At 48.3% G+C, this 25,809-nt stretch overlaps 1 protein-coding gene across 1 annotated transcript in view; it reads right to left on the bottom strand.

Moving 5' to 3' along the window:
* The window catches only part of LOC149348027 (fatty acid synthase-like), a 44,821-nt gene extending 31,802 nt beyond the window's left edge, over positions 1 to 13,019 (bottom strand). The window contains exons 1-7 of the mRNA XM_089585721.1: positions 12,887 to 13,019; positions 11,827 to 12,153; positions 10,161 to 10,361; positions 6,517 to 6,639; positions 3,998 to 4,231; positions 1,776 to 2,077; positions 602 to 991 (exon numbers count right to left, since the gene is read on the bottom strand). Coding sequence (XP_089441847.1) covers positions 602 to 991; positions 1,776 to 2,077; positions 3,998 to 4,231; positions 6,517 to 6,639; positions 10,161 to 10,361; positions 11,827 to 12,153; positions 12,887 to 13,019 — 1,710 coding nt within the window. The remainder of the gene's footprint in view (positions 1 to 601; positions 992 to 1,775; positions 2,078 to 3,997; positions 4,232 to 6,516; positions 6,640 to 10,160; positions 10,362 to 11,826; positions 12,154 to 12,886) is intronic.
* Between the last annotated feature and the right edge of the window lie 12,790 nt (positions 13,020 to 25,809).

Raw genomic sequence — 25,809 nt, 5'->3', positions numbered from 1 at the left:
GCAGAATAAGCGCGTCGAAGAAAAAGGTAGTCAACATGCCTCAGCTTTGAAGCTTATTTTCCTCTGAGAGCTAACGCACGAATAGGTTTACAATTGTGCGGCAAAAACAGTGTCACTTAGCGCCGCTCTACGCGACTCAAACAGGTTTTCCGAATGGCAGTCGCCTCATGAAAGCCACGCAGGTTGACGAAATAGCATTTCGTATAACTCACATCAGTACATCCAACATCGTGCCCACTGCTGTGTGCCTTGAAGGTGCCTATATACCACAAAAGGTGCTGTTTCTTTCATTTCTGCAAGGTTCTTTCTGTCATTGGTTCTTGTACATACAGCAGTTGCATGAGTGTGTTGTGTTTGCATCATTTTTGATGTCTTTGCTATTGTCTTTCCTGTCCTTGCCCTCTTTGGCTTGTATCGTATTAAACTTTTTAGGACTGGTTCTACTGTTTTGCTACCAAATACTATGAATTCCGTCTTAGTGCACTTTAGAGAGCAAAATAGCCAGGAAACCACAAGCCACTTTCACCCAATCTCGCGTGGATTTAGCTATCCACTGCGACTGTGCACGAAAACGCGCAATACGCCAGATAGACAAACGTACTTGCACTGCAGTGATGGACACGATGGGTGAAAGTACTGTCCTCTTGCGAGCCTCCTCGCCTGTGACCAGGTCGATCAGGTCAACGCCGTACGGCTCCAGCACCTCGTGGCTTTTGCGGATGGATTGGGCAAACAGGTCGAACTGCATCATCTGCCGGGCCATGCCGGTCCACTGGCAGCCCATGCCTGTGAAGACGAACCACAGGGGTCGCTTCTCGATCGGTGCCTGCTCGACCACTTTGAGGACTTCCTTCCCGGAGCCCTTGTTCATGGGTACCAAGGCGTAGCCGCGGTAAGGGAACTGCTTTGTGCTGGGCTGCCCCACTCGGTTCAGGAGAGAGTACGTGGGGTCTGGGTATGGTCCTTCAGCCCGCAGCCTATTTAGGGTTTTCTGCGGGAGAAAATAACGGTGGTTAATGTGTGGTGAGACATCAGCCCACCAACCTATGTTAACTAGTGAAGAATTGTTCTATGTGCCACAAAGTGAGCACGCACAAGGAACGGCAGTCTGTGTTTTATTGAACGCACGACACTTTCACCACCATTCCAAACATCTTTGTCATCCTCCTTTGCCACTGACCTCTAATTTGTCTATGTGCCAGCCTCGCCAAAGATATTCCTGCAGATTTCCTAATCTCACCTTCCCACCTAACTCTCCAACGTCTCCTGGAATGCTTCCTTTCTATAAGAATCCACTCCGCTACCATGACGGACCATCAGTACCTTTTTCCCGCATCGCTTCATCCATGCAGATTCAGCAACTGCCGGGAAGAAGTATACTCCGAAAAAGAAAAGTCCGCGTAAGCAAGCCGCAACACTCCATATTTTGTAATGCGGATGAACAAGCAGGACTCCAAGCGTTACGACCACAGTCACATTACTGTAGTTACGACTCGACGTTGCTACAAGTTTCTGTTTACATCTAGAATATTACTATGGCCCCAATGCTTTCCCTCCAGCTAAACCAGAGCTGTGTAATGACATCTCCAGTCCTGGATCATATGACTATTTTCTGGGAATTAAGAATGGCTCGTTGTTTTGTCTATGAGCTGCCCAATGTTACTGTGTGATTGTGGTCAGCAAGCATAACATGGATTCTGCTGCAAAGCTATCGTTCAACCATCTCAGCAGCCCCTCATATTCCCTTTTCCATGCATGTGAATGAGCCCACTCACCGTCAGTGAGTCCTTCGTCCTTCCGGCCATAAGGACAAGTCTCGGCAGTTCAGGCTTCTCGAGCGGCAGACTGTCAACACTGGGACCAGGGTTGGCCTCAAGAATCACGTGGACGTTGGCACCGCCGAAGCCAAACGAGTTGATTCCTATCTTTCCTCCGTCGAAGGGTGTCACCTTGGTCACGACTTCCAAGCTGCCGTCGTGCAGCGACGGTATGTCCGGGTTGGGTTCGTTTAGGTGCAAGTTCGGAGCGATGCTTCCTGTCTCCATGGTCAGGATCACTTTTGCCATTGCGGCTATGCCTGTTGTAGAATGACAGTAAGAGCACTGCTGAGTCCTCGTCAGATCACTGTGGTCCAAACTCTGAGATTTTATAGCACGCGCCCAAGGTGCTCAGATAAATGGCCCAAATACTGGGAATGGATAGTTTTACTATGGTCCTTTATAGGACCGGCATGTGCCAATATATTTTCAATATTGGGCCGATTAGCTGTCCTACTGGGGACTAATGGGATCACTGCAGGTTGCACGGAGGGCTTATGACAGTTGACGTTTACGTAAATTCACCAGACGCTGTCCTTTTACGCAGTACAAGGCCCCTCATGTTTGATAAGGTAATGCATTCGTTACATTACCTTCTACCGACATAGTGAATTATTGTTTACGACCATCGCTTATCTACAAATGTGCTTCTAAAGCTAATAGAGATGCGTAGGTTTTCGACTGCTGTAGATGGGAATCGGACACACCCCTCCATGAGGTGAGGCCGCAGCCATCTTTCTCGCATACACGTGTTCATATACCCCTGTTTTATAAACGTGTGCTTTTACACTGGAAGTTACTTTTTTTGTTTCAATCCATTTCTATATTACGAGGAAACCTCTGGAAGGGAGAGTGCATCAAATCGAGGTATTATGAAATGAATAAGAAAAAAATTAAGGCAGGTATTAGAAGTTTTGCCTTCCCGGCTGCAAACTGCTATTTTATAGATAGAATTAAATTGTTATTCTCAAATTAAAGTCTGGAATACCTTGTTTTCCCGCAGCAAACCGCAATTCGATATAGTTTCCAACAGCGGCAATGCACGACCCGTCAGACTTGCACTGGTCTCTTCATGTTGCTGAAGAATGAGATCAGCTGTTTTACCTCATCTAGGTAGATGAGCTAGGATACCTCAAAGGTATCGACTTGAGATGCCTTTAGGTCACCTGGGATCTGAGGTATCCTACCTACCTAAATTACCTAAAGGTTTCTACGTACGATACCTTCTACTCGTTCTGCCTCACCAGCTACGTACCTCACCTATCTCACCTTCCTTACACCACGCACCTTTCGCCAAAACACCCCTGCATGTTCTCCAAAATGTGGTTCCTTATTCGTACTCGCCCTGCTCCTGGCCAAGCGATCACCACTGTTTTGCGCCACTCATGTCACAAAACAGATGCATTCATTATTCTACGAGAGATGTCACCCAAAAGGAGGCTTTTATATGAATGTCACATATTCCTTCGCACTGCCCGCCATGCAACAGCGCCCAACGCACACTACATCACTCCATATGAAAGTGCTTAACCACCCGCCTCCACCCCCCCCCCCCCCCCCCCCACACACGGAAGCCACAGTTATTACACCCCACTACCTCCTCATGCACAGCTGCTCTGTACAGCTCTAACCTGAGCGCTCAGCAGCGGATCGTCGCGCGTGCCTGCAGGACAGCAGAAGATAACGGAGTCGTCAACTGAGGACCACTCTCACGAAAGAATTGTCCAACAGTCACCATTCCTAACGATAAAAGTTTTTTACCTCCACCGCTACTCCATTTGCCGCCGCAGTGGCTCAGTGTTTATGGTGCTCGGCTGCTGACCCGAAAGACGCGGGTTCGATCCCGGCCGCGGCGGCTAGAATTTCTTAGGAGGAGAAATTCTAGAGGCCCGTGTACTGTGCGATGTCAGTGCACGTTAAAGAACCCCAGGTGGTCGAAATTTCCGGAGCCCTTCATTACGGCGTCTCTCATAGCCTCAGTCGCTTCGGGACGTTAAACCCCATAAACCAAACCAAACCAAACCACTACTCCATCTTTCTATTCCATCTGTTAATACAAGTTGCAGTGCAGTATGAAAAGCTTATTGAGCTCCGCTTCCTAGAAGTAAATTTACCGCGAGTTTCAAGCGGCAGTGGGCAGACAAATGTTCGGTACTTATGCCAGCAGAGCATCCACTGACCGGATGCAGCCTCCGCATGTCCCACATTGGACTTGACGGACCCAATCTTCAGCGGCTTATCGCGTCCGGGCTGACAGAAGACGCTACTGATGGCTCCCAGCTCCTGGGGGTCGCCCGCCTTGGTCCCAGTGCCGTGCGCTTCGACGTAGGACACTTTTCTGGGATCCACGTTGGCCTCGGCGTAGACTTCGCGCAGCAGCTGTGCCTGCAGTCTGCCCGAAGGGTAGGTGATCCCTGCGAGTTGGTGGGGGAGGAAGTGTCCAGGATAGACTCAGTGGTCCTACAGGACGTCCTTCACGTCGCTATGTTATGAAGATGCGGTGGTGATGACGTCATGGCGGGACTGCCTCTATGTTACAAAGAGCATACCGGCTAGCAGAAACACTACACTAGTCTTGTTACCTGCCTATGTCCCTGTCAGATTTCACAGTGCTACTGCTAGATGAAGGCTTAACTAATAAGAACATTATCATCATGCCCAACAATTCTGGACGAAAGCATTTTTCGACGGGAAAGAGTTTATGAACGCAATTTTTCGTACATTTGAAGATTTCACTATAACAATTAATGTAACCGCAGTTCTCCCCCAGGCACGCTTGCATTTTTTTGCTATTAACTTTTTTGCTACCCATAAAAACTTTCCTCATTGATTTTCTTTGGCAGATTTAACTGCTCGAAACGAGCGAGGGAATAACTTTTAAAGAAAGGTTTTGCTCCGCATAGAAAATATAGACCATTATCTTTAATATTTCCATAACTGTACTTACAATACATATTCCAATATTCAAAATTTTTATCCCGAGAATGTTGGACATGAACAAGGGCAAACGGTAAAGGGCTCGTCATATAAATACACAAAAAGAAGCCAACAGTGCATTATATGCCAAGGAAGGCATAAATGAATGAAACTATGGTGTTTATTAGGGTGGGAAATCAGTAGCGAAATTGTTTAGATAGACGATAACTTCATGCAGTATGCCGTCAGTTCTAGTGTGATTTCCTCCCATATGCGAAAGGGAGGCACCAACCTTTCCTTACGCCCCCATGTAGATAACAAATAAAGTGAACAGGTAATCATACAAAGTGATGTGATAAATCTTCGTTAATTAGCAGCAGTTGTACATTTTGTTTTTGCATTGATCGCCTTTCCATCGGGTCTTTGAATTTTATTTCACTGTCTTTTTTTTCGTTCATCTCTTGCATGATGTCCTGGTGGGAGGGGGTAGGTGGATGGGTGGTGGATGGTGGGCACTGGTTAGTAGGTGGGGGGTGCATTTTCACGGGTGGGTACCCGAAGGCGCGCCCTTTAGAGGGTGCGCCGGAGGATGGTGGATGGTGGGCACGAGGCACACTCCGCCTCGAACCTCTCCGCTAAGGGCGCAAGAGGCTCCAGCCTTACACACAGACGACAGCTTTTTCGTCAGAAGAGGACAGTAGTACAAATGCAGTAAAATAAATTGAAAACCGCGCCGTTACATGCATGCCCTTGTGATTTCCAGAGCCTCAGTGACCGTTGGATTCTCTATCGCACTACATACCGCCATTTTTAACTACAACTCACCGTCTGCGGCAGAAGTGACGGTATAACTGATCCACGCGCAACGCCTCAAGTTAATGTCGCCTGCTCTTGTATGCATTGACGTCATCTTTACGTTGTTCATACACGAGAGAAAGGTAAGCCTTTTATGCCGTAACGCGTCAAGATGGCGTCGATAGCGTGCCTTTCGACGTCTGCTACAAAGAGGGTGTGCGCTCACGCGTAGTCTGCCGCAGGTAGGAACGAGGAAAACAACACAAGAATTTCCTGCGGCGAAATTTCCTGCGCAAAACCTGTAGCGAGAAACGTCGCTTTTCGTCAGTAATGACGTCACCACGGTTAGAAACACGTATGGCACAATAATACATTACAGCTCCGCTTACATGTTGATCACAGGGTCTCGGGACGATGAGCTCCATTCTGTGACGGACGGTAAATCTGAGAGCAGTGTAACTCCCCTGGGTCCATGTACCAAAACCGGGCACTTATGAATGGCCTGAAACTCGGAATCCATGTTGTAGGGAGGGTAGGCAGGTGGTTTCTTGGCACTCGAAAAGTGAACAAGGAAAGGAAAAGCCTCAGGGTGCTTGCTAACGTTTCGGCAAGCGACAAGTCCTTTTGTGTAAACGTTGGCAATTACCCCGAGGCTTTCGCCTCCTAGTTCACTTTGTGAGTGTCGAAATTCGGAAGTTAGCTGACCGCAACGCCCATTGTGGCATGCAAACGAACTCTTTAACGCTGCACAGACCACGGCAATGGCTTCCTGATAGCTGATTTCCTGCTTCATAGATGGCGCTGCCGTCTCCTCGCCTCCAGAAACTGGTCACAGGCTATCCCCGAATATCACTTCAAAGTTTCGTAAGCAGATAGGTTGAAGAACTCTTCTGTGCGGTTCGCGGAGAGGATGACGAAAGGCTTCGCTTGGAACGCTCCTCAAAGCGCAGCTGCAAGTGCCACAGTGTTCCGGCAGAGGCGTTCGTACCTTCGACCTTGTAGCCATCCGCGTTGGCCTTGACGTTGACCACCTTGGCGTACACACGTCGTGCCTCGGACGCCCGCTGAAGAAAGAAGACGCCCACGGTTTCACTGCGAACGTAGCCCTTGCCTGTGTGCGAAAATAAAATAAAAACTCCAGTCGTTTCTCTTGTTTTTATTTCTAGAATTTTCTGCCGAAACACGTCATTCCAGCTTATAAATTGACTAACATCTATAAAGATTGCACAGTTTTCCTTCAGCCTGCGCTCGGAACATATGGTTGAAAGGAGTATAGACATCTAGTTTTTGTTTGCGTGCTTTCTTGTGACCCACACGAATTCTGGACAAAAGCATTTTTAAACGGGAAAGAGTGTATGAACTCAATTTTTTCAGATACTGTAAAATTTCACTGTAACAATCAATATATCCGCAGAACTCTCGTCGGGCGCATTTTTTTTTTTTGCTTTTAACAATTTTGCTATTGTCGAAAGTGCTCCCCAATGGTTTTCTATGGCAGTCTTAACTGCGGCGAGAGATGTAAAAGCTTTAAATGAAATATTTTGCTACGCATCGGAAGAATGGACCATTACCTCAATATTTCCGTAACAGTATCTTAAAATTTTCCAATATTCAAATTTCTGACGAAGAATGCTGAACATGTTTTAATCAGGTGCAAGGCATTAGTGCATATGGATTATATTGAATTTCTCTGTAGTGCTGTTTCGGTTTCAGCCGCCGAAAGATGGCTGTGGCTGGCACAATACAACTAATACATACATTGTTTTTGTTAAGGAAAAAGTGTAAATTGCTATTCACGACCTGAGAGGGCCGATCAAATGCACTCCGCCCATTCTTAACTTCCTGGTTATTTTCTATCTCAATGTGGATGTGCGGTAATTACTAGGTCTAGATGAACGAATTCTCCTAAAGAAGTGGAGACACCAAATATTCTCGGAGTGTGTTTTTGTTCTGTAGTTAGGCTTACGACATTAATAAACATGAAGATCCTTGTAGAACTCGTCAGCGCTAAACAAATAATCTGTAATTGATTTTTTCCCCGTAGTTTCAGTTGCGACACGACGGTTGTGACGTCACAAGGGAGTATGAGATGACGTGAGACATGCGTAAACTGCAGTTGATAAAGTAGCAAGCCATGCATACTCCCGAAACAGTAAGATCTAAAACGAGTTGGCAAGGCAGTTCTCAGAATGACCGTCCGTAGGAAAAAAAAATTGACAGGCGATTACAGCAGTCGATAATGCGAAATTTGAGCGCAGCTCTTCACGGTTGGCAGGTGGCATGCTAGGCTGCTAGTCACAATGGTCATACATATAAATCTGCAGCGAAGTTAGCAAAAAGCGATTGGAGGATTGGTGGCTGAAAAGCAGAGATGTGACTTAAGGTTAGAAGTGTAGGAAACCGTAGGTAAAGAAGATGGCGAATCTTAATGAGAATTGACAACACAGTTGCACAAAAATAAATAAAGAAAAGCTGATCATGGTGGCAATTGCCACCGCCCCGTTTCAAAGGGGGCGCTGCTATCCATCCATCCATGCATCCACTAGTCACCCTAGAGCACTGCACGGGCCTCATTTTGAGGCCCAAGCCCGGCCCGGGCCCGAGACCTGAAGCCCGAGCCCGGCCCAGGCCCGCGGCTTCAAGCCCGGGCCCGGCCCAGGCCCGCTAAATTATCGCTCTAGCGAGCCCGGCCCGGCCCGTGAATCCGGGAGTAAAGCCCAGCCCGGGCCCGGCCCGGCCCGTTTCACAGTATCGCTTGAGGTGCTCACTCTGAGCAAGTAGACTGCTACTAGACCGATAAGAAACTGGCCGACAAAGGTTCTGAAACCACAGTTTGGCTTGCAGAAAGTTGGTTCTTTTTAACCCAGAAAGAAGTGATTAAGAGTAGTGCTCGCCAGGACCATCTTTTGGACAGTGATCTCGTGTAGGTGCGCAAAGATAAACTCGGAAGTTCCGAGAGACAAATAAAAAGGGCCGCATACGCGCGTAATAGACTACTTTGCATTCCCTCATGAGTTTAATCAGTTATATTTTGTCGCCCGCGAAGTATAAGCATTAAAGCTGCCTAGCAAGCAGTGGGATGACATTTTTTTAGTGAACGCGATCTCACAGGTTGAACTCATAGCCGAACTGGTCGCCTTTTAGCAGAAACGAAAAGCTAAAAGGCTTGAGTATTTCACGGTGTGTGTTTGAAGACTATAACCGTCCTAAACTAATATGCTCTTCCCGAATGCATATCCAATAGTGTATAGGTATGTTTTGGGATGACGAGCGATCAATGGCCAATTAAGATCGGTTGAACTTTACTCTTACAGGTGGAGCAGAAGATAACGCGCGAACCACGTGATAACATACAGGGCTAAACACTTGTCATGACAACTAGGCGGAAGAAGCGAGGAGCGATAGATGTGGTTATGAGATGAGATTTAAAAATTCTCGCCAGCTTTTGTGGCTATTTCATTTACGTGATGTTCCGGTCAGCTGATAAAAAAGAAAACCAAACGCGCTTTAGTTTGTCAATTTTTCCACATGATAAACATATAAAATTTATGTTTTTGGGGCTTAAGGGCATAAGGGGAGTCAGGCTGCGAGAGACACCGAAGCAGAGTGCTCCGGATCATTCCGACCCCCTGGGTTTGTTCAACGAGCAATGATACTACAAAGTACATGGCCATGCTTGCCGCCTAAATAGAAATACGGCCGCCGAGGCTAGGAGCACACATTGGTTCCCCGGCTCAGTAATCAAGCGCCTTGACCACTAAGCCACCGCGGCATGGAAATAAGGAAACATATAAGTCAATGAATAAAGCTTAGTTGTTTTCTCAGCGCGTACTATAACACACAGCTCATCCGTGTCGCTGCTCCAATGCTGCAGTTGTGTACTTCACTCTGCAATAGTGAAGGAATAGTCGGACACCAGCAGTTTCTGTACGAACCCAAGTCCGGCTCGGGTCCGCAGCTTTAAGCCCGAGACCGGCCCGGGCCCGCAACTTCAGGCCCGGGCCCGGCCCAGGCCCGGCAAAACAGATCATGTCCCGGCCCGGCCCGGCCCGCGGGCCGGGCCGGGCCCGGGCTTTTGGGCCGGCCCGAGCCCGTTCAGTGCACTAAGTCACCCTCCGGGATCTTCCCGTCGCAGCCACCTTCCAGGTGGCGCTTCGCTCTGCTACTTGGACAATTGGTTGCGCCGACTAGGCCCCCATCTACGACGCGAAGCCAGGAACGGGCGCCTATGAGCTGCACTCTAAAATGCATTAGAACAGTCCTACCATGGTAGGCAAGTGGCACTTCTACGGCAGCGGTCCTACAGTTGGGTCTATATTTGGGCGAATAGAGAGAAAGGAGGCGTGGAGTTTCTGAACAGAACGCGTAGTTTTGAACGGTCGAGACACTTTGCCAGCCATTTACTGAGTATTTTATTCTGCGTTGTTTGCTGTTATTATTTGTGTACATTACTAGTTTTAATTCATTATTACGTGTATTTTGTTCAAATTCCTGTGCCATATTTTTATGCTTGTATCGCCCCCCCCCCCCCCCCCCCCTATGTAATACCCTCGCACGAGGGCCCTTAGGGGTATTGTAAATAAATAAATAAATAAATAAATTTAAGCTTAGGAGCACAAATCCAATACTCACAGTCAACGTCGAAAGCGGCGCACTTTCCATCCGGCGACAGCAAGCCCAGGCGGCCGAACTTGATGAACGCCACGGGGTCCAGGGTGACGTTACTGCCCCCTACGATGGCCGCCTCGCAGCATCCCGAGCGAAGCGCCATCAGGGCTTCGTTGAAGGCTGTCATCGATGACGAGCAGGCCGTGTCCACCGTAACACTCGGGCCTGCGCCGGAGACGAAGGGACCGAGCGGTGAAATGCGACTGCGCGATGGCCGTGGTAGGGACCAACTTCTATAGTCTCGGACAAAACTCAAGAATGCAAAGGCAAATACACCTCTACCGACCAGGTTTTGCATACAAGCCTCTAAACTACGTGACAACAGCTGGCACTATGGCGGCGGCTTGGCAAGCTTAATGCGGCTGGCATAATGTGGCGAACAGTGATCGCGCTCTCGATTGAATATATTTAAGGTACCGAGAGCCGCTGCTAAGTACCACCGTACCAGAAGGCGCCACTAAGTATTAAAGGTTAAAATACGGTAGCTCATCACATAGGGCAGACAGCTGGGGTTAATCGGTTGCTTGCGACAAGATTAGTGATACTGCCAGCCCTGCAAGACAAGGACGGAAGATGGCTGGACACTACCAACTAGCCCAGAGGAAGTCTGCGCAGAGACAGAAGGCATTTAGCACGGTAACTCTGGGTTATTCGCAAATGAGGAATCCGGGCTTGTTTCACTAGGGCCAATTCATCATTCAAGTGATCGGAGGTAAGCGAAACACTTCACGAGCCTGTCTGTCTGCTCTGAGCGACTAGTGTTTCCGCTCCTACAAAGACGACGACGTGGTCTACGTGGATGCCGCTGAGTATGGTAAGAACACGATGACCGTCGCGGTCGTCAATAATAAACAAGTCCTCAAAATAAGTGCCTCCATACTCTCGGGTAACCCAGAGACTGCAGAGGAAGCTGCCATAGCACTGGCTTGTGTAGGCACAAAAGCGAGATACATCATCAGTGACTCCAAAGTTGCCATACTAAATTTCAGCAGGGGCCGGGTCTCCCCTCTAACGAATACAATTCTAAGCCGTCATGTAATAGACCCGAAAATTACACTAGTCTGGACACCAGCACATGCATTCCTGCCTGGTAATGAGACGGCCCACGAGTTCGCCCGAGGCTTTTCTTTCCGGGCGGACCCGAGCGAGGTGGTCTTTACAGACAGGGATCGCATGGTGACCTACAGAGAGATTACACAACACTATCGTTTGCAACGAGCTAGACTTCCTCCAGCGGATAGATCCTTGTCCAGATACCAAGCCATCAACTGGCGCCGGTTACAAACTTACACCTTTCCAAACCCGGCCCTCTGAAGTCTTATGTACCCAGGGCAATTTTCAGAAAAATGCGCAAACTGCGAGCTTAGGACCACCTTGGACCACATACTATGGGAATGTCCTCATGCTCCCCGTGAGGGACGAGGTATAAACACAAAAGATCAATGGGAGACCTTACTACTGAGCTCCGACCCGGCGACTCAGTTACAACTCATCCGACTGGCCGAAGCCGCCGCCGAGAGTCAAGCCCTTTCGGCCGTCGTCTAGGCGGGTAGCCCTCCGGCTACCCTCTTTCTGTTGGACATTAAAAGTTTTCCTATCCTATTCTATCCTTAATAGCGGCGCCACCTACCGTGGAAGTCGAACGAGTACGAGATGCGGTTGGACAATATGGCCCGACTTGCTCCGAGCACAATGTATCCATCCGCCCTCGTGGGGTCCATTCTATGCGAGTTGGCTGTGTCGGAGAAGGAGGCGCCCACGAAGACACCCACTCTGCGGCCCCGGAACGTCGCCGGGTCATAGCCGGCGTCCGCGATGGCCTCGTACGTTGTCTCCAGGAGCATCCGCATCTGCGGATCCATAGAGTGGGCCGCCTTCGCCTGCACACTGAAGAACTCCGCGTCGAAGCGGGACAGGTCGCGGATTTTGCCGTGACGTTTGGGCAGCCCCAGATGTCCTGCGAGGGGGATGGCATCGTGACACAATATGTACCAGCGCTACAAGCTTTTCGTCATTTGCGTCTTTCAACGCCGCATCCCTTTCGAAAGCCTTTCCCGTTCAAAAATGCTTTTGCCCAGAATTGTTGGGTACGATCACTGCCGTTGGTTGATCTACGACCGTGCGCAGTAGTTTCGCTTTCGACGCTGTCCCTGTCTCGAGCCCACCACAGCGCTCCTCTCCTTCAAGTTGGGATGCTTTGACCAGCCGGCACACACGCACACAGTGACTGACTTCGTCGGCCAATGACATGTTCTTTGCCGGCGGTTATCTGAATTTTCTAGTTGTCCTTCTTTTTTCTTTTTTGGGTCACCATTTAATTTCTGGGGCGATGTCGGGGGGGGGGGGGGGGGGAGCTTTTCGGTTTCCACGCTGTGTAGAAACGCGTGTTTTTCGATTGCAGGGACAAGTCTGTGGTGCCTCCACGTTCACTTTGATAGAGTGGTGAGGCTACAGTTGTTGTTCGCGGTGGTTATATCTGCGGCCGTTATTAGCGAGCTCGACTGTGCTCCTGAGGTGGGAGGAACTGTTGTCCATGCCCGCCGGGGCTTAAGTCTTCCATAAGGGCTGGTACTTCCTCTGTCAAACATAGATTCAATTTCTTATTTTTTACCGCTCTCCTCAAGTGGTCTCCTCAGTGACTACAAAACTTGGATCAAAACCAATTTGAAATCATATGCAGGCAGACACACCTGGGGGCCAGCGTAGGTAATCCATTGTGACCATGTCGACGCCCGCGTAGAGCCTCTTCTTGAACTCAACAAGATGGTCAGCTTGCGGGAAGTAGGCCGAGAAGCCTGTTATCACAATGTCTTCTTCTTGCATGATTTGCTGTGAATAGGAAGAAAGAGAACTTATAACGAGTACATTTTGCTATAGAATGCATTTTATGCCTGGTTCCCCAAGTTCGTTCTGTACGCCGCAAAAACCTTGGTAGCATACAACGGCTCGAAGACTCAGACCAACAAACGCAACCCAATGTCGGTGAACACAATCGAACGCATTCCTGTAGCGGTCTCAGGGGTGCAGTAACTATTAAGCTACGTGGAGCTTTCTTTTATTGCGACACTGGCATTCATACGAAAGAAGTTAAACAGCCAGATTAGCCTTGCTGTTTAACTTCTTTCGTTTGGAGTGATGCACGGTGATGCACGGTGTGCTAGCCGATCAGATACCGAAAAAAGAACGGATTGCATGCTTGTTTTTAGCGTGGTACAGGAAGATACACGTGCTGCCTTCCTGTCTTCCAGCCGGGAGGAAAGAAAGCAGGAAGACGGTATGCTTGACAACACAAAACAAAACGAAACTGAACAAATGAACACTGGTTGCTAGCCAACGTTTCGATAAGAGGACTGTTCTCCGTTCAACACGAAGGCAAGTCCTTTCGTCGAAACGTTGGCTAGCCGACTGAGGCGACCCGTGTTCATTTTGTTTTCCAGCCAGTGCCAAACTAATGTGGCCGTGAAAGTTCTGCATGTGCCCAGTAGGCAGAACCCTAGTACCATTTGTCGTGCCGAGAAGTCGAGAAGTTCAATTGCTCTTTTTACGGCCGCTGTTGTTCAGCATAGCGTTATGTGGTGTATATATGCGTGGCCTGAAATTACTACATCATCTTGAACGGAGTCTTGCGTTCGTGAATGCAGGAATGAGCTGCTCTAAATGTCCGCGGCTGCAACAGCTCCTGTTATACAGAGGCGCCGACGTGAGAATCTCAGGCAGTCACCGCAGAGCAGGAGCGAATGCACAGCTTTTTTTAGCGCTACACGCCTAGGTGGAACACAATCACTGTAGTACGATACAACTCAAGGTGCGGCCATCAGTGGGGGGTGGGGGGCACATTTCGATCGGATGAAAATTTACATTTGCATGACTGATGTCGCGCAGCCAACCATAGTAATTCTCCTTTTTTTTTTCAGAGGTATTCAGAAACTTTGCAAGCGTTGGAAAACTTGTATTTACCATGAAGGATATTATACTGAAAAAAATAAAGGCGCAGTTGTGTTCGTCATTCGCGCGATAAATCGTATTTAAAAATTTTTACGGGTTCATTTGAATGCCCCTCGTACAAGTGGAAGCAGCGGAACTCTCCTCAAACTCTACTTGTACGTCGGGGGAGCATGCGGGCTGTTTTGGCGTCCGAAGCAGGATTAACACAGTGTATTCAACTTCGCTAGCAATTTGCACGGATTTTACAGCTACTAGACAGAGCGCAGCAGCCGGTTTAATCCTGCCGTGACCCTTGCAGTGTTCAGAGCGCAAGCCGCAGTTATCGGACGAGGAACTGCACCCTTGGGCACGAATGCAGCAAAAAGTGGCCTTTAATATCAAGCCTACTGGATCCTTCTTCGCATCGCAGGACACATCACACTAGATTGTGCAATGCAAATGTTGTCTGTGTTCATTGAGAGGGGGGACAGTTCCCAGTAGACTCGAGACCAATGACGCAGGCTCTATGCAAATTAGGGCTCAGTACGTGATTCTCAGCAGATGGACCATCAACAGATGACAAAAAGGAATGAACTATTTAATAAAGAGGCACACATCGCCCACTGGAAGGCTCGGTCATCGATTTAACGTCCCCCAGAGCATCCATAATAGTGTTTTGAGGGATGTTGCCGCAAGCCCCCTTACATTGTAGGGTTACTAAGCGCGCGCCTCGCCTGGCAGGCGAGCTTCCTTGTCAACCACGCACAGGCGTGCCCGTATGCGAGCACGTTTGCCAAGCCCCTGACGCAAGAGGTCCTAGTCGTCGCGTGTTCGTGAGATTAGGCAAACACAGGGTGTGTCAGAAGTGCGATTTTTCTTCTAACATGCAAAGGAAGAGGTCATAGGCAAAAGAACATTCACTCCATGGATAGGATCGGGAAAGGAGGCTTGCCGCGTCTCATCGGGTGTCCTAAGAACACGAACTCAGGGCTGCCGACCGGCGGGTAATCAAAGCTTATCAGGTGGTAAAGACCGTCTCCCTGCGTACCTGGGCCTATTATTCTGCCGCCGGATTCATCTTCGGGAACGGGAGGAGGCGATTTTACCCTCCTTTCCCCACGCCTGAGCAGCCAATGCGCCTCCGCGTTGTAGCGGTAGCATCGTAAAAAGGATGGAGAGGGGGTATCCACCCTCCCTACACACCATTTACTCCATCTATTAAGTTCCTTGCTGCACTATGAAAGCTAGAGACCTCCTCATCCAATCAGGAAAATGTGTTAAACGTGTTCCTCCGCGCTTCTCCGTGTGCTTGTCGTCTGCTCACGGCGCATGCATCTAGGGTTGCAAATGAATATAAATACACGCTGTCTACGTACCAAACACTGAAGGCACATTAGGCCGCTTTAAAAAAGCGTATGCACTGTTACGCACGTTGAACGCAGTCATTTTGCGGGGTTTGTGCCGTACGAAAATGAAGACGCAATGATAGCTTCAGCCTAGTGGTCACATCTGGTTTCTATAATGAAAATCATTTTTTGCCACCAAATCGACATTCTTCTTTAGATAAAAATTTATGTTTGAGCTAGTTGATTCATGCTTTCACCGTATGAACACACACAAGTAACACTGCAGACAGGACAGACAGGAACGCGGCAGTAACACTCAAAACAATACAGCACCCGGCCGTCCTCTCTTAAGTGTTTATTCTGCGTTCCTTGTAGTCTTTACATTGTTCTCTTATGGCACTTCTTCAGGGTTAGGAGCGGCAGAGTAGCCACTGTAAATAAAAAATAATCAGAATGATCACAGACGTATTTTTCTGCAAGTGAGATGAGACAGCATGCGGGAGGCTGAAGGAGGCGAACGAAGGTTAATTTTCTCAGCTTTTAGTTTTTCTGGAATTGCTATCACTCATTCCTTCAGCATTTTGTAACGAATTATAGTAGAATGATTCTGAGTTTTGTGCATTAAGCTTGAGACGTTCCGAAGTGCAATAAAACGCTCGATATATCTATGAACACCTGCACTAGTTCGCGCAAGCTATTTTTCCAAGAAACGTTTGCATGTGAATATGAATGCTTGAGTTAAACTTTTAGTTACATGAGTACATGTAACCTAGACAAAATAACTAAAAGCTGTAATGTTGTCTGTTTATTTTTGAAATCCTCTGCAGTTACACTACCAAATAATTCATTCGTTGTTTTGGTGATGACTATTCATCTTGTTCAGGGCGCTGACCATCATCACCGTCTATAACTGTGTTCGCAGTGTAACTCTTGACCAAGGCCTTTTTGGAAACGTCTGTTCTTCCCTTACCTCAAGGGCTGATATATTTCATTTTACTCTATGTATACCACCTGTTAGAGCTGTTGTTGGTTGGTCCGCACCTGCCGGATGGAGAGTTGCATTTGATCCAAGTCAGCAGGCACCTGCAGACTCTCCCGTGCAGACTTTAAGCCCGTTCTCACGGAGCTCTTTGATTTCTCGATTTTCTTCTCAAGCTTAGATTTTTTCCCTAACTTCTAATAAACAGAATGCTGGATTATTTCATCCCACCTCGCTTGGAATTTATGACCTCGCACCAAAGCAATTTCCTCATTAAAATTACATCCTTATAGCAAATGAGCCCACCCACATATGCACATAAAAAAGGAATAAACACTGCCTCAAGTTGGTACAAATTATGGCATGGACGTGAACTTCTTAATCCCTGTCAGTTGGAGTTAAAATAAATGAAATTAGACGATGCGAGTTCTTTCTCTTGAATAGCCTTTTTTTTTTGTACTTATGTAACCTTTCTGTCGTCACAACGAATTTCATGAACTTGTAACAGAAATTTCTGTAACACTGTAACAGAATTTTCTGTAGTTAGTACAAAAAAGTTACATTAGTACAGAAACTTACTACAAAACAACAGAAAAGTCTGTTGTTACGACAAAACAGCCAAAACGTTTTGTCGTGTATTTGACGCAGTTATGTTATTTTTGTTTTTTTTTCGACTGGGCGTCGCTCTGAACAGCAAATTCCACATATGCATTCACTCAAAGGCTCAAAAGTGATGTTTCAAAGTTTACTTTTATGGAGTTCTTGCTTATTTTAATACTGCTCTGCCGCATTGCATTTTTGACCTTGATATTGATGTTTTCTATTTTGTATTCTTTTTGGTCCATTGCCTGATTGCATTCTGATTTGATTGGAAATAATGCATTGCATATTTTGTTTCTACTACACACTCGTGCAGTTTAAGCACGTCGTACCCATTATGAATGCGGTATTCTGGCTGTTGCCGAGCGAAAGGCTGCGGGCTTCGTTAGACTACTTTGGAAAAAGTACTGTTCGAACACCCCTACCTAAGAGCATTTGCCCAATTTTCTTCCCCGCAAAGTTACTCACTTCCCGCTTTTACTCGCACTGTGACGATTCGATATGAGCACTTTAATTAGTTCTCCATATATGTATACTCGCTCATCGAAATGCCGCCATTTCCTATGATTGTTTTTCGTATTCTGTTGCCGTAATTTTCCTTCAAGGGCAACTGAAGCGATTTTAGAGTTCGAAGAGTTTAAAAGGGCCTAAAGTGTGAAAGATGCTGGTAAAGTCTGCGAAACCGTCTTGAGCTAGCATTTCATATGGTGGTGTAATCGCCGAATAAAGCGGCGCCAGCGTTCAGGTTTCTCTGCAGTGCACAGCGACCGGCAGAGGCCCCGATAATGACGTCACGTACGACGGCGCTATACGTTTTCAGCGAAGAAACGGTTGTTTCATGGAAAAAAACCAACGCCATCGAAGGCGAAGCTCTGGAAGCATTGTTCGGAGGCAATGTATGACGCACAGCAGCGTGCAGGCAAAGGCAGCGGACATCTGAAATTTCGATGGCAGTGACGTCGCTGCGAGTTTCCCCGCACTTCTCCAACGCAGTCAGGGGAAGCCTGAACATCGCCGTAGTTTTAATCGACGATTACGTCACTATTTTAAACGCTAGTGCCAAAACACTTTGCATGCTTTACCTAGAAGCTTCCTAGATTGGAATTCATCAATAACCTCGAATTCTCGAAAGACCATTTCAGTGTCCTTTTAATGTTATTATTCACATCTACAGTTACTATCCTGTTTAGGTCAAAACACGCTTTTTCAGTTTGTGGCGAGCTTTTCGTACAGAGCGATACAGAATACTTGATCCGTAAGCATAGGCGTGCACAGATCCCTCCACAAGGGGGCGCTAAAGTTCATGGCAGCGGCGGTTCGTGTCTTCTGGATATCAGGGATTAAAATGGGACAAAGTTTTCGCCCCCCCCCCCCCTCTCCTCATTACTATTAAGGGGGCCACTGCCCCTTCACCCTCCCTCTAAGCACGCCTGCGCCATTAAGGACGATCACGAGGTCAGTTTTGTTGACCACGTCTTCTATCACTCTCCGCGGTGCACAGACGGGGCCATAAGCTAAATTCAAAATGGAGCTCTGATACAGACACGGAGCGTCAACTACCTTGATTTCAGGTCGTGGTCTCTTGGCCAGAGCGGCGTCCCACCGCGGTTCCAGTCGCCGAAGACCTCGTACACCGCGTCACCGTGCAGCCGCCTGATAGATACAGCCGGCCCCTCGGCCGGACCTCTCTTGCTGAAGCCCCTTCTTTACTAAACTCGTGAGATTAGTACAACTAAGCGAGACACCTAGTCTCTTACCACGTTTCTCCTGTTGCCGTGCGCCGTCTTTGACTGAATACGCCGGCACAACCGCTTCGGATGCAGATATTTTTCCTGTATCTACGCCACCACGCCACAACCTGCCTTTCTTTTCTCTCCTTCCCATTCCTGGCATACCGCTTGCTACGTTGCTACATCGACAGATATCAGTAGTGATTAAGGAAGGCTATGCAGCCCTTTCGAGGAAGTATTAACTATCTCGCGAGAGTAAGGAAACGTAATCCCATCGCTCATTTCCATAAGCCTCTGGTTCTTTCTTATAAGCGCCGTGGTAAGGGATGGAGCGGGCTCGATGATGCCGAGTGTGAATCCAACAACACGTGAGAAATTGGCGAAGGAGTGACACTGGGCGGTGTACGTCAGACTGTTTGCAAGCGTAGGTGGGTCCAAGTCAGACATTATGTCCAAGACAAATTTGCAGTGGCACCGCTTTTGATTCTGTGATTAGCGGTATTCTTTGCATTTACGCATGAATAGCACCGTTTTACTTCTCCGACGCGCAGAAGTAATGCTACCAAGTCGCAGTTTTGCAAGAGAAGAGTTCACTGCAGTCACTTTCGCTTCAAGGGACGACACTGTGATTGACAGTGGAGGAAAATGATCCTTAACGCATTAGGTTGGACCGCAGCGGTGGCCTAGTGGTCTGAGCATCCGCCTCGCATGGAGAGTTTCGGGGTTCGATCCCCAGTGCCGCCTGGTACCGGCCGTTGATACAGTGGGTACAAGCTTTCCCCTGCCTGGTGCTCGGCTTATTTTGGGGTGAAATGCTTGGGAAACGGGTCTTGGACCCCATCATGAGTAGAACAGAATACCTTTTGCCATGGCACTCTTTGGCCGCAGATGCCCTCGCGGCATAAAAATCCATCATCATCATCAGCATTAGGTTGGCCGACTTGGTAGTGGCTTCCTAAGTTCACATTTACTAGCGAACTTTGCAGAGGAAGACACTGCACAGAACAAGACAGGACACCCGCTAGACCAACTTAGTTTTATTTAACGCTCACATATGACGTATGCAGAGTCTTTATCAAAAATATACAGCCTAAGGGGTTCTCCTAAGCCGTGTATCGTTGCTCTTCAGCACACTTGACAGTCCTAAACTTGGGGGCGTTGAGGACTTAAATTCCTCCCACCTAGAGCACTGCACGGGCCTCAATCTGAGGCCCGAGCCCGGCCCAGGCCCGCGGCTTCAAGCCCAGGCCCGCCCCAGGCCCGCTAAATTATCGCTCTAGCGAGCCCGGCCCGGCCCGTGAATCCTCGAGTGAAGCCCAGCCCGGGCCCGGCCCGGCCCGTTTCACAGTTACGCTTGACATATACTGCTCACTCTGAGCAAGTAGACTGCTACTAGACGGATAAAAAACTGCCCGACAAAGGTTCTGAAAACAGTTTGCCTTGCAGAAAGTTGGTTCTTTTTAACCCAGAAGGAAGTGATTAAGAGTAGTGCTCGCCATGCCCGTGTTTTGGACAGTGATCTCGTGTTGGTGCACAAAGATAAACTAGGAAGTTCCGAGAGCCAAATAAGAAGGGCTGCATACGCGCGTAACAGACTACTTTGCATTCCCCCATGATTTTAATCAGTTATATTTTGCCGCCCGGAAGTATAAACATTAAAGCTGCCTAGCAAGCAGTGGGATGACAATTTTAGTGAACGCGATCTCACATGTGGAACTCATAGCCGAACTGGTCGCCTTTCAGCAGAAACGAAATGCTAAAAGGCTTGAGTATTTCACGGTGTGTGTTTTGAAGACTATAAGCGTCGCAAACTAATACGTTCTTCCTGAAAGGATTTCTAATAGTGTATAGGTTTGTTCAATGGCCAATTAAGACCGGTTGAATTTTACTCTTACTGGTGGAGCAGAAGATAACGCGCGAACCACGTGATAACTTACAGGGCAAAACACTTGTCATGAAAACCAGGCTGAAGAAGCCAGGAGGGATAGATGTGGTTATGAGATGAGATTTACAAACTGTCGCGAGCTTTTGTGGCTATTTCATTTACGAGACGTTCCGGTCAGCTGAGCAAAATGAAAATCAAATGCGCTTTACTTTGTGAATTTTCTCAACGAGAAAAATATAGCTATAACATAACCGCTATGTTTTTGGGGCTTAAGGACCCAAGGGGAGTCAGGCTGTGAGAGAAACCGAAGCAGAGGGCTCCGGATCATTTCGACCACCTGGGTTTCTTCAACGAGTAGTGATACTGCAAAGTATGTGGCTGTCATGCTGGCCGCCTGGACAGTAAGGCGGCCGCCGAGGCTAGGAGCAAACCCTGGTTCCCCGCCTTAGTAATCAAGCGCCTTGACCACTAAGCCACCGCGGCGTGGAAATAAGGAAATAAATAAGCCAAGTAGTAAAGCTGAGTTTTTTTTTCTCAGCGATCACTATAACCCGTAGCTCATCCGTGTCGCTGCTCCAATGCTGCAGTTGTGTACTTCACTCTGCAATAGTGAATGAATAGCCGGACACCAGCCGTTTCTGTATGGACCCAAGCCCGACTCGGGTCCGCCGCTTTAAGCCCGAGCCCGGCCCGGGCCCGAAACTTCAGGCCCGGGCCCGGCCCAGGCCCGGCAAAACAAATCATGTCCCAGCCCGGCCCGGCCCGCGGGCCGGGCCGGGCCCGGGCTGGTCCGAGCCCGTGCAGTGCACTACTCCCACCTTCGTAAGATTAGGGTACCTGTATACGCAAGAGGAGCCGCGCTGCAGAGCTCAGAAGCAGACCCCGTGGGCTGTATACTCTTGACAAAAACTGTACATTTGATCGTACACTCGTTGGTGCCTCGTCATTGACCACAGGTCTCGCATTTTGATCCCCGCTCATGCGTGACATGCGCTTGAGCTGATAATCAATATTTTTCATTCCCAACATCAGGGACGGGGTTGTTGACACACACGTCACCTGCCCTGTAACTATCGATTGCTTCTATTATCTCCAACTCCGTTATCAGTTCCGTTAGTCGTTTCAGGCTATCTATATCACAACCTTGCATTAGCTCCGCGTTCCATGTAAATCAAAATGAATGCCCACGGGTGTTGTTCCAAAAGGAATCATCGCGGCTGAAATCAGCCCTGTAGACCACCATTGTGCTTTGTTTATTTGTTGTTGTGTCCCGACTATGATTATTGTGTTCTGCTTGTCTAGGCAGCCGTATGCCACGGCGTACGTATGTGCGGAAATCAGGTCGGAAAGAGGGCAGTGGCTGTTAGCTCGGTGTACACATACTATGTGCATGAATTCGTTCACCGGAGGACTGGACAAGTGTTGAAAAATGTCCCCGGCACACCGAGCCGCAGTAACCGGGTTCGAACCAGACCGCGGCGGCAGCATTTCCGTGGAGGCGGAACGCAAAAGGCGCCCGGGTGCTGTACGATGTCAACACGCGTTAAAGATAAATAAATTGGTAAATTGGTTTTTGAGGAAAGGAAATGGCGCAGTATCTGTCTCACATATCTCGGCGGACACCTGAACCACGCCGTTAGGGAAGGGAGGAAGGTGAGAGTTAAAGATCCCCAGGTGGTCGAAATTGTTCCGGAGTGGAGGTAGTTAAAGATCCCCAGGTGGTCGAAATTATTCCGGAGACCTCCACTACGCCACCTCTTCCTCTTTCTTCTTTCACTCCCACCTTCCTCCCTTACCTTACGGCGCGGTTCAGGTGTCCGCCGAGATATGTGAGACAGATACTGCGTCATTTCATTTGTTCAAAACCAATTTACCATATCTGTCTGCCCTCCGGCGATCAAATGCAAAAAATAAAACTAGGACGTACGATCAGACAGTCTGATGCCAGCTAGGTGCGTAAGCAGCCCAGATTTTACCTGAATGCTGTTAGGATGAAACGTTCTGTAAATTACATTTTTGCTTTTGGCCGTTTACCGATTTTCACGCATCGAAATGCCTTAACTTGCGTCAAATAATTTCGTAGTTCCTTTAGCTGTTTCGCATGAAGTTTCCGCAGTAATGCATTCGCCTTTCATTGGAAGGCATCCCCCCCCCCCCCGGAGATTTCCGCAGTGTTGTATGCGATGAGTGACTAACCGTGATGGTTGCCGCTGTCGTTTATGCGAGATCATAATGGCCCGCTTCCACTCGTTTAATATGATGCAATTGCTTACACCCAATCACTCAATGAATGACTTCGCTACATAGTATTGTGTTTATTACTCAGTAATATCGCAAGAAGTTGCCGAGTAGAAGAAAATAACTCGAATTTTAAAATAACTGTCAGTGAAGTTGAGAGAGGGTCGACAATCTGAGGGCGAGTGTGGGCCATGGGTCCAAAAGTGAGGATGAAGAAGGAAAAGTAAAAATGAGGGAATTTGCCCACCTTTGCTTGGGACAGTAACACGTTCTGCTGGGCGAGTTGGTTCATCTTGGTAAAGTAAAAAGCTTTAAGCGCAAAACGACTAAGAAAGGACGGGGACAGCGCTCCTTTGTGTCTGTGTTCTGTCCCCGTCCTTTCTTAGTCGTTTTGCGCTTAAAGCTTTTTACTTTACCTTTGCTTGGGACAGTGGCCGCACAGTCGTGACACGTGTCCAGTACCTAAGAGTAACCAGCACGGGTTCAACAGCCGTTTAGTCTGGTCGTCTCGGCAACCGGCATATTTAGGCACCAGCCAGCTCTGTGATCATTGCTTTCATTTGGTTGTTCACAGTTTATTCTCCAGACTGACGCGGAGACGAACGACTCTGACCACCACTACTGGAGCGTGCGTGCAGAAGCAGGACATGTTCTGCTTCTGCAGGCAAAGCTGATGCCCATGCCTCTGATATTTACGGCATTGCAAAAGCCGTAGGCATGTATGGGAGGAGAATGTGCTTCACAAGTTCTAACTTTACATGTGGCGTCAATTTCTTACCTTCAAACATGACCTTCGCACACCTCGATTGTCCAAAGCGATGAATGTCAGTTATGGGCCACTAGATTACAGTAACTTTGGTAAGTTTCCGTTTGATGTCCACATCAACGTAGGGAATCACAGCTGCCAGTGTACTTCCGTCAACGATAAATGGGCCCCTATATACTGCTGAAGCTTGATACGGCCGTCAGGGCGTGCAAGGTTGCATGGTTCGACACATAAACAAAAAGGGTATTTCCGTGGTCTTGACGCGGACCTCCTTAACTTGCCCAGGAACCAGCTGCTCAGGAGAGGCTGTAAGTTCGTCTCTTGAAGGGATTCAAATCTTCTGCGGACGCGACAGCCACATAAATAGGGGGTGTGAAAATGCTTGCCACTGCAACCGGTAGATTGCTGGGACGCTCAGCGAATTCAGGCCTGTACGCCCTCGAAATCCTGCGACGCTTCATTCTTTGGAAGTCGGTTCACGACCTCGGTGTAACTACCATCGTGCCCATGTCTACTGAGCTGGAGAAGGTATAGATATCCTCGAACCGAGGCACAGCCGAGGCGAAGAGCCACCCACCGTCGTTTAGGACGGTGAAGCCGTCACATCGATGTCATCAGAAGCAGTCAAGCAAGAAAATGATAGGAATGCACGAAGAGCTAACAGCACGGCCAGTCCATGGAGCCGCTGAAAAAGAAATCAGAAAAATCGAGCATATGGTGTCTCGCCATGTGGATGCATTACGCATAACTATCCCCTATGGTCATTGAAGCGCTTCGGTCACCCTGCGGAAGCTAGAGCCCATTATGTTGTTGAATTAAAACGAAGGAATGAGGAAACGATTTCCTTCAGCCCTCTCGTTTAAGGTACAAGAGATAAGAGCAACGCGGAAAACTTCCCCAAGTTGTGGCATGCGCATGCATGGAGAAACTTGCACGTCTAAAGCAGTCTTGATATCACTTCATCTAGACGCGCCAGAGGCAGACTACGAAAACAAAGAAAAATTACCGAAGACACTTTGAAAATTCTGAAGTGTGCTTGGCGAAAGCCTTGTGGTCAAGCCACTGCCGCTTCCCCGAACCGCTTGGCGCGTGGCAGGCTTCCCGCATGTGCGGTTTTTACTGTCTTTGGCGACTGCGGTCGCTTTTTTGATTGTAGCTCTTAGGCGCCGGTTTCGCGGCGTCGCCGTCGCCGTTTCCCTTTCGGCGTTCATTGTGTTCGTTGGCGTTGGCGTTGACGTTTTACACTCTGACCACTTTAAGGAAAGGAAGTGCGCAAACTGCTCCCTGGGTCAGTGGACGCCTAAATCGCGCTGTTGTGTTGTTGATGCGGCCGTATGAGCCGTTGCCTAGCAACTGTCGCTGTGGACACCCGAACCGCACCGTGCGGGAAAGGAGGAAGTGGGAATGAAAGAAGAAAGAGGGGCCGTACTGAAGAAAATGAAAATTGTATTTGAGGAAAGGAAATTACGCAGTAACTGTCTCGCATATCCCGCCATCCGTTTGTAGAGGAAGGCAGCAAGTGGGAGTGAAGAAACAGAAAGAGGGTCCGTAATGAAGAAAATGAATTTGAGGAAAGGAAATTACGGAAGAGTTGCGCCGCTGCGTGGAGGAGAGGCCACAGTTGGCACGATTCCAGCGCACGGACGGACACCGCGAGCACGGACGGATACTGCGAGCATGAGTCTAAGGCCTCTCAATGAGGGGCTTTATTCAGAGTCTACTCCAAGTGAGCAAATGGCTTTCGCACTGTGATTTCCTCTGTTAGGCCAAATTGATTGGCTATTGATAGGACTTGCCTCTGTTTTGTTTGCCGTGTATGTATGAGCTTTAATTGCGAATTATGTGTTGTACAAAATGCGTCGTTTGCAACCGCCTTGTTTTACTGACCTTTTTTTTTTAGCTGCCGTGCCTTCCTCTCCTCGAGGTTCTCCACCCTTTTGAAACCGGCTCGTCAGTATCGACGCTGCCTCAACTCTCCTGTTCTTTGTGTATGTTTTTTCCCTCACGTAATGTTCTGTTTTGCCGGCAGTTACGTTTGAGATATTCCTGCGCTTGATTATCTCATTTTTATTTGATTGTAGACTGAGCCCACTCGAAACAGCTTTTTACTTTTTCTTCTCATTTCCACTTATCAGCGCTAGCTGT

Source organism: Amblyomma mixtum, chromosome 4 (genome assembly GCF_055824585.1).
Source record: "Amblyomma mixtum isolate Tamu chromosome 4, ASM5582458v1, whole genome shotgun sequence".
Classification (NCBI taxonomy): Eukaryota; Metazoa; Arthropoda; class Arachnida; order Ixodida; family Ixodidae; genus Amblyomma; species Amblyomma mixtum.
This window is presented reverse-complemented; position numbering and strand designations above follow the sequence as displayed.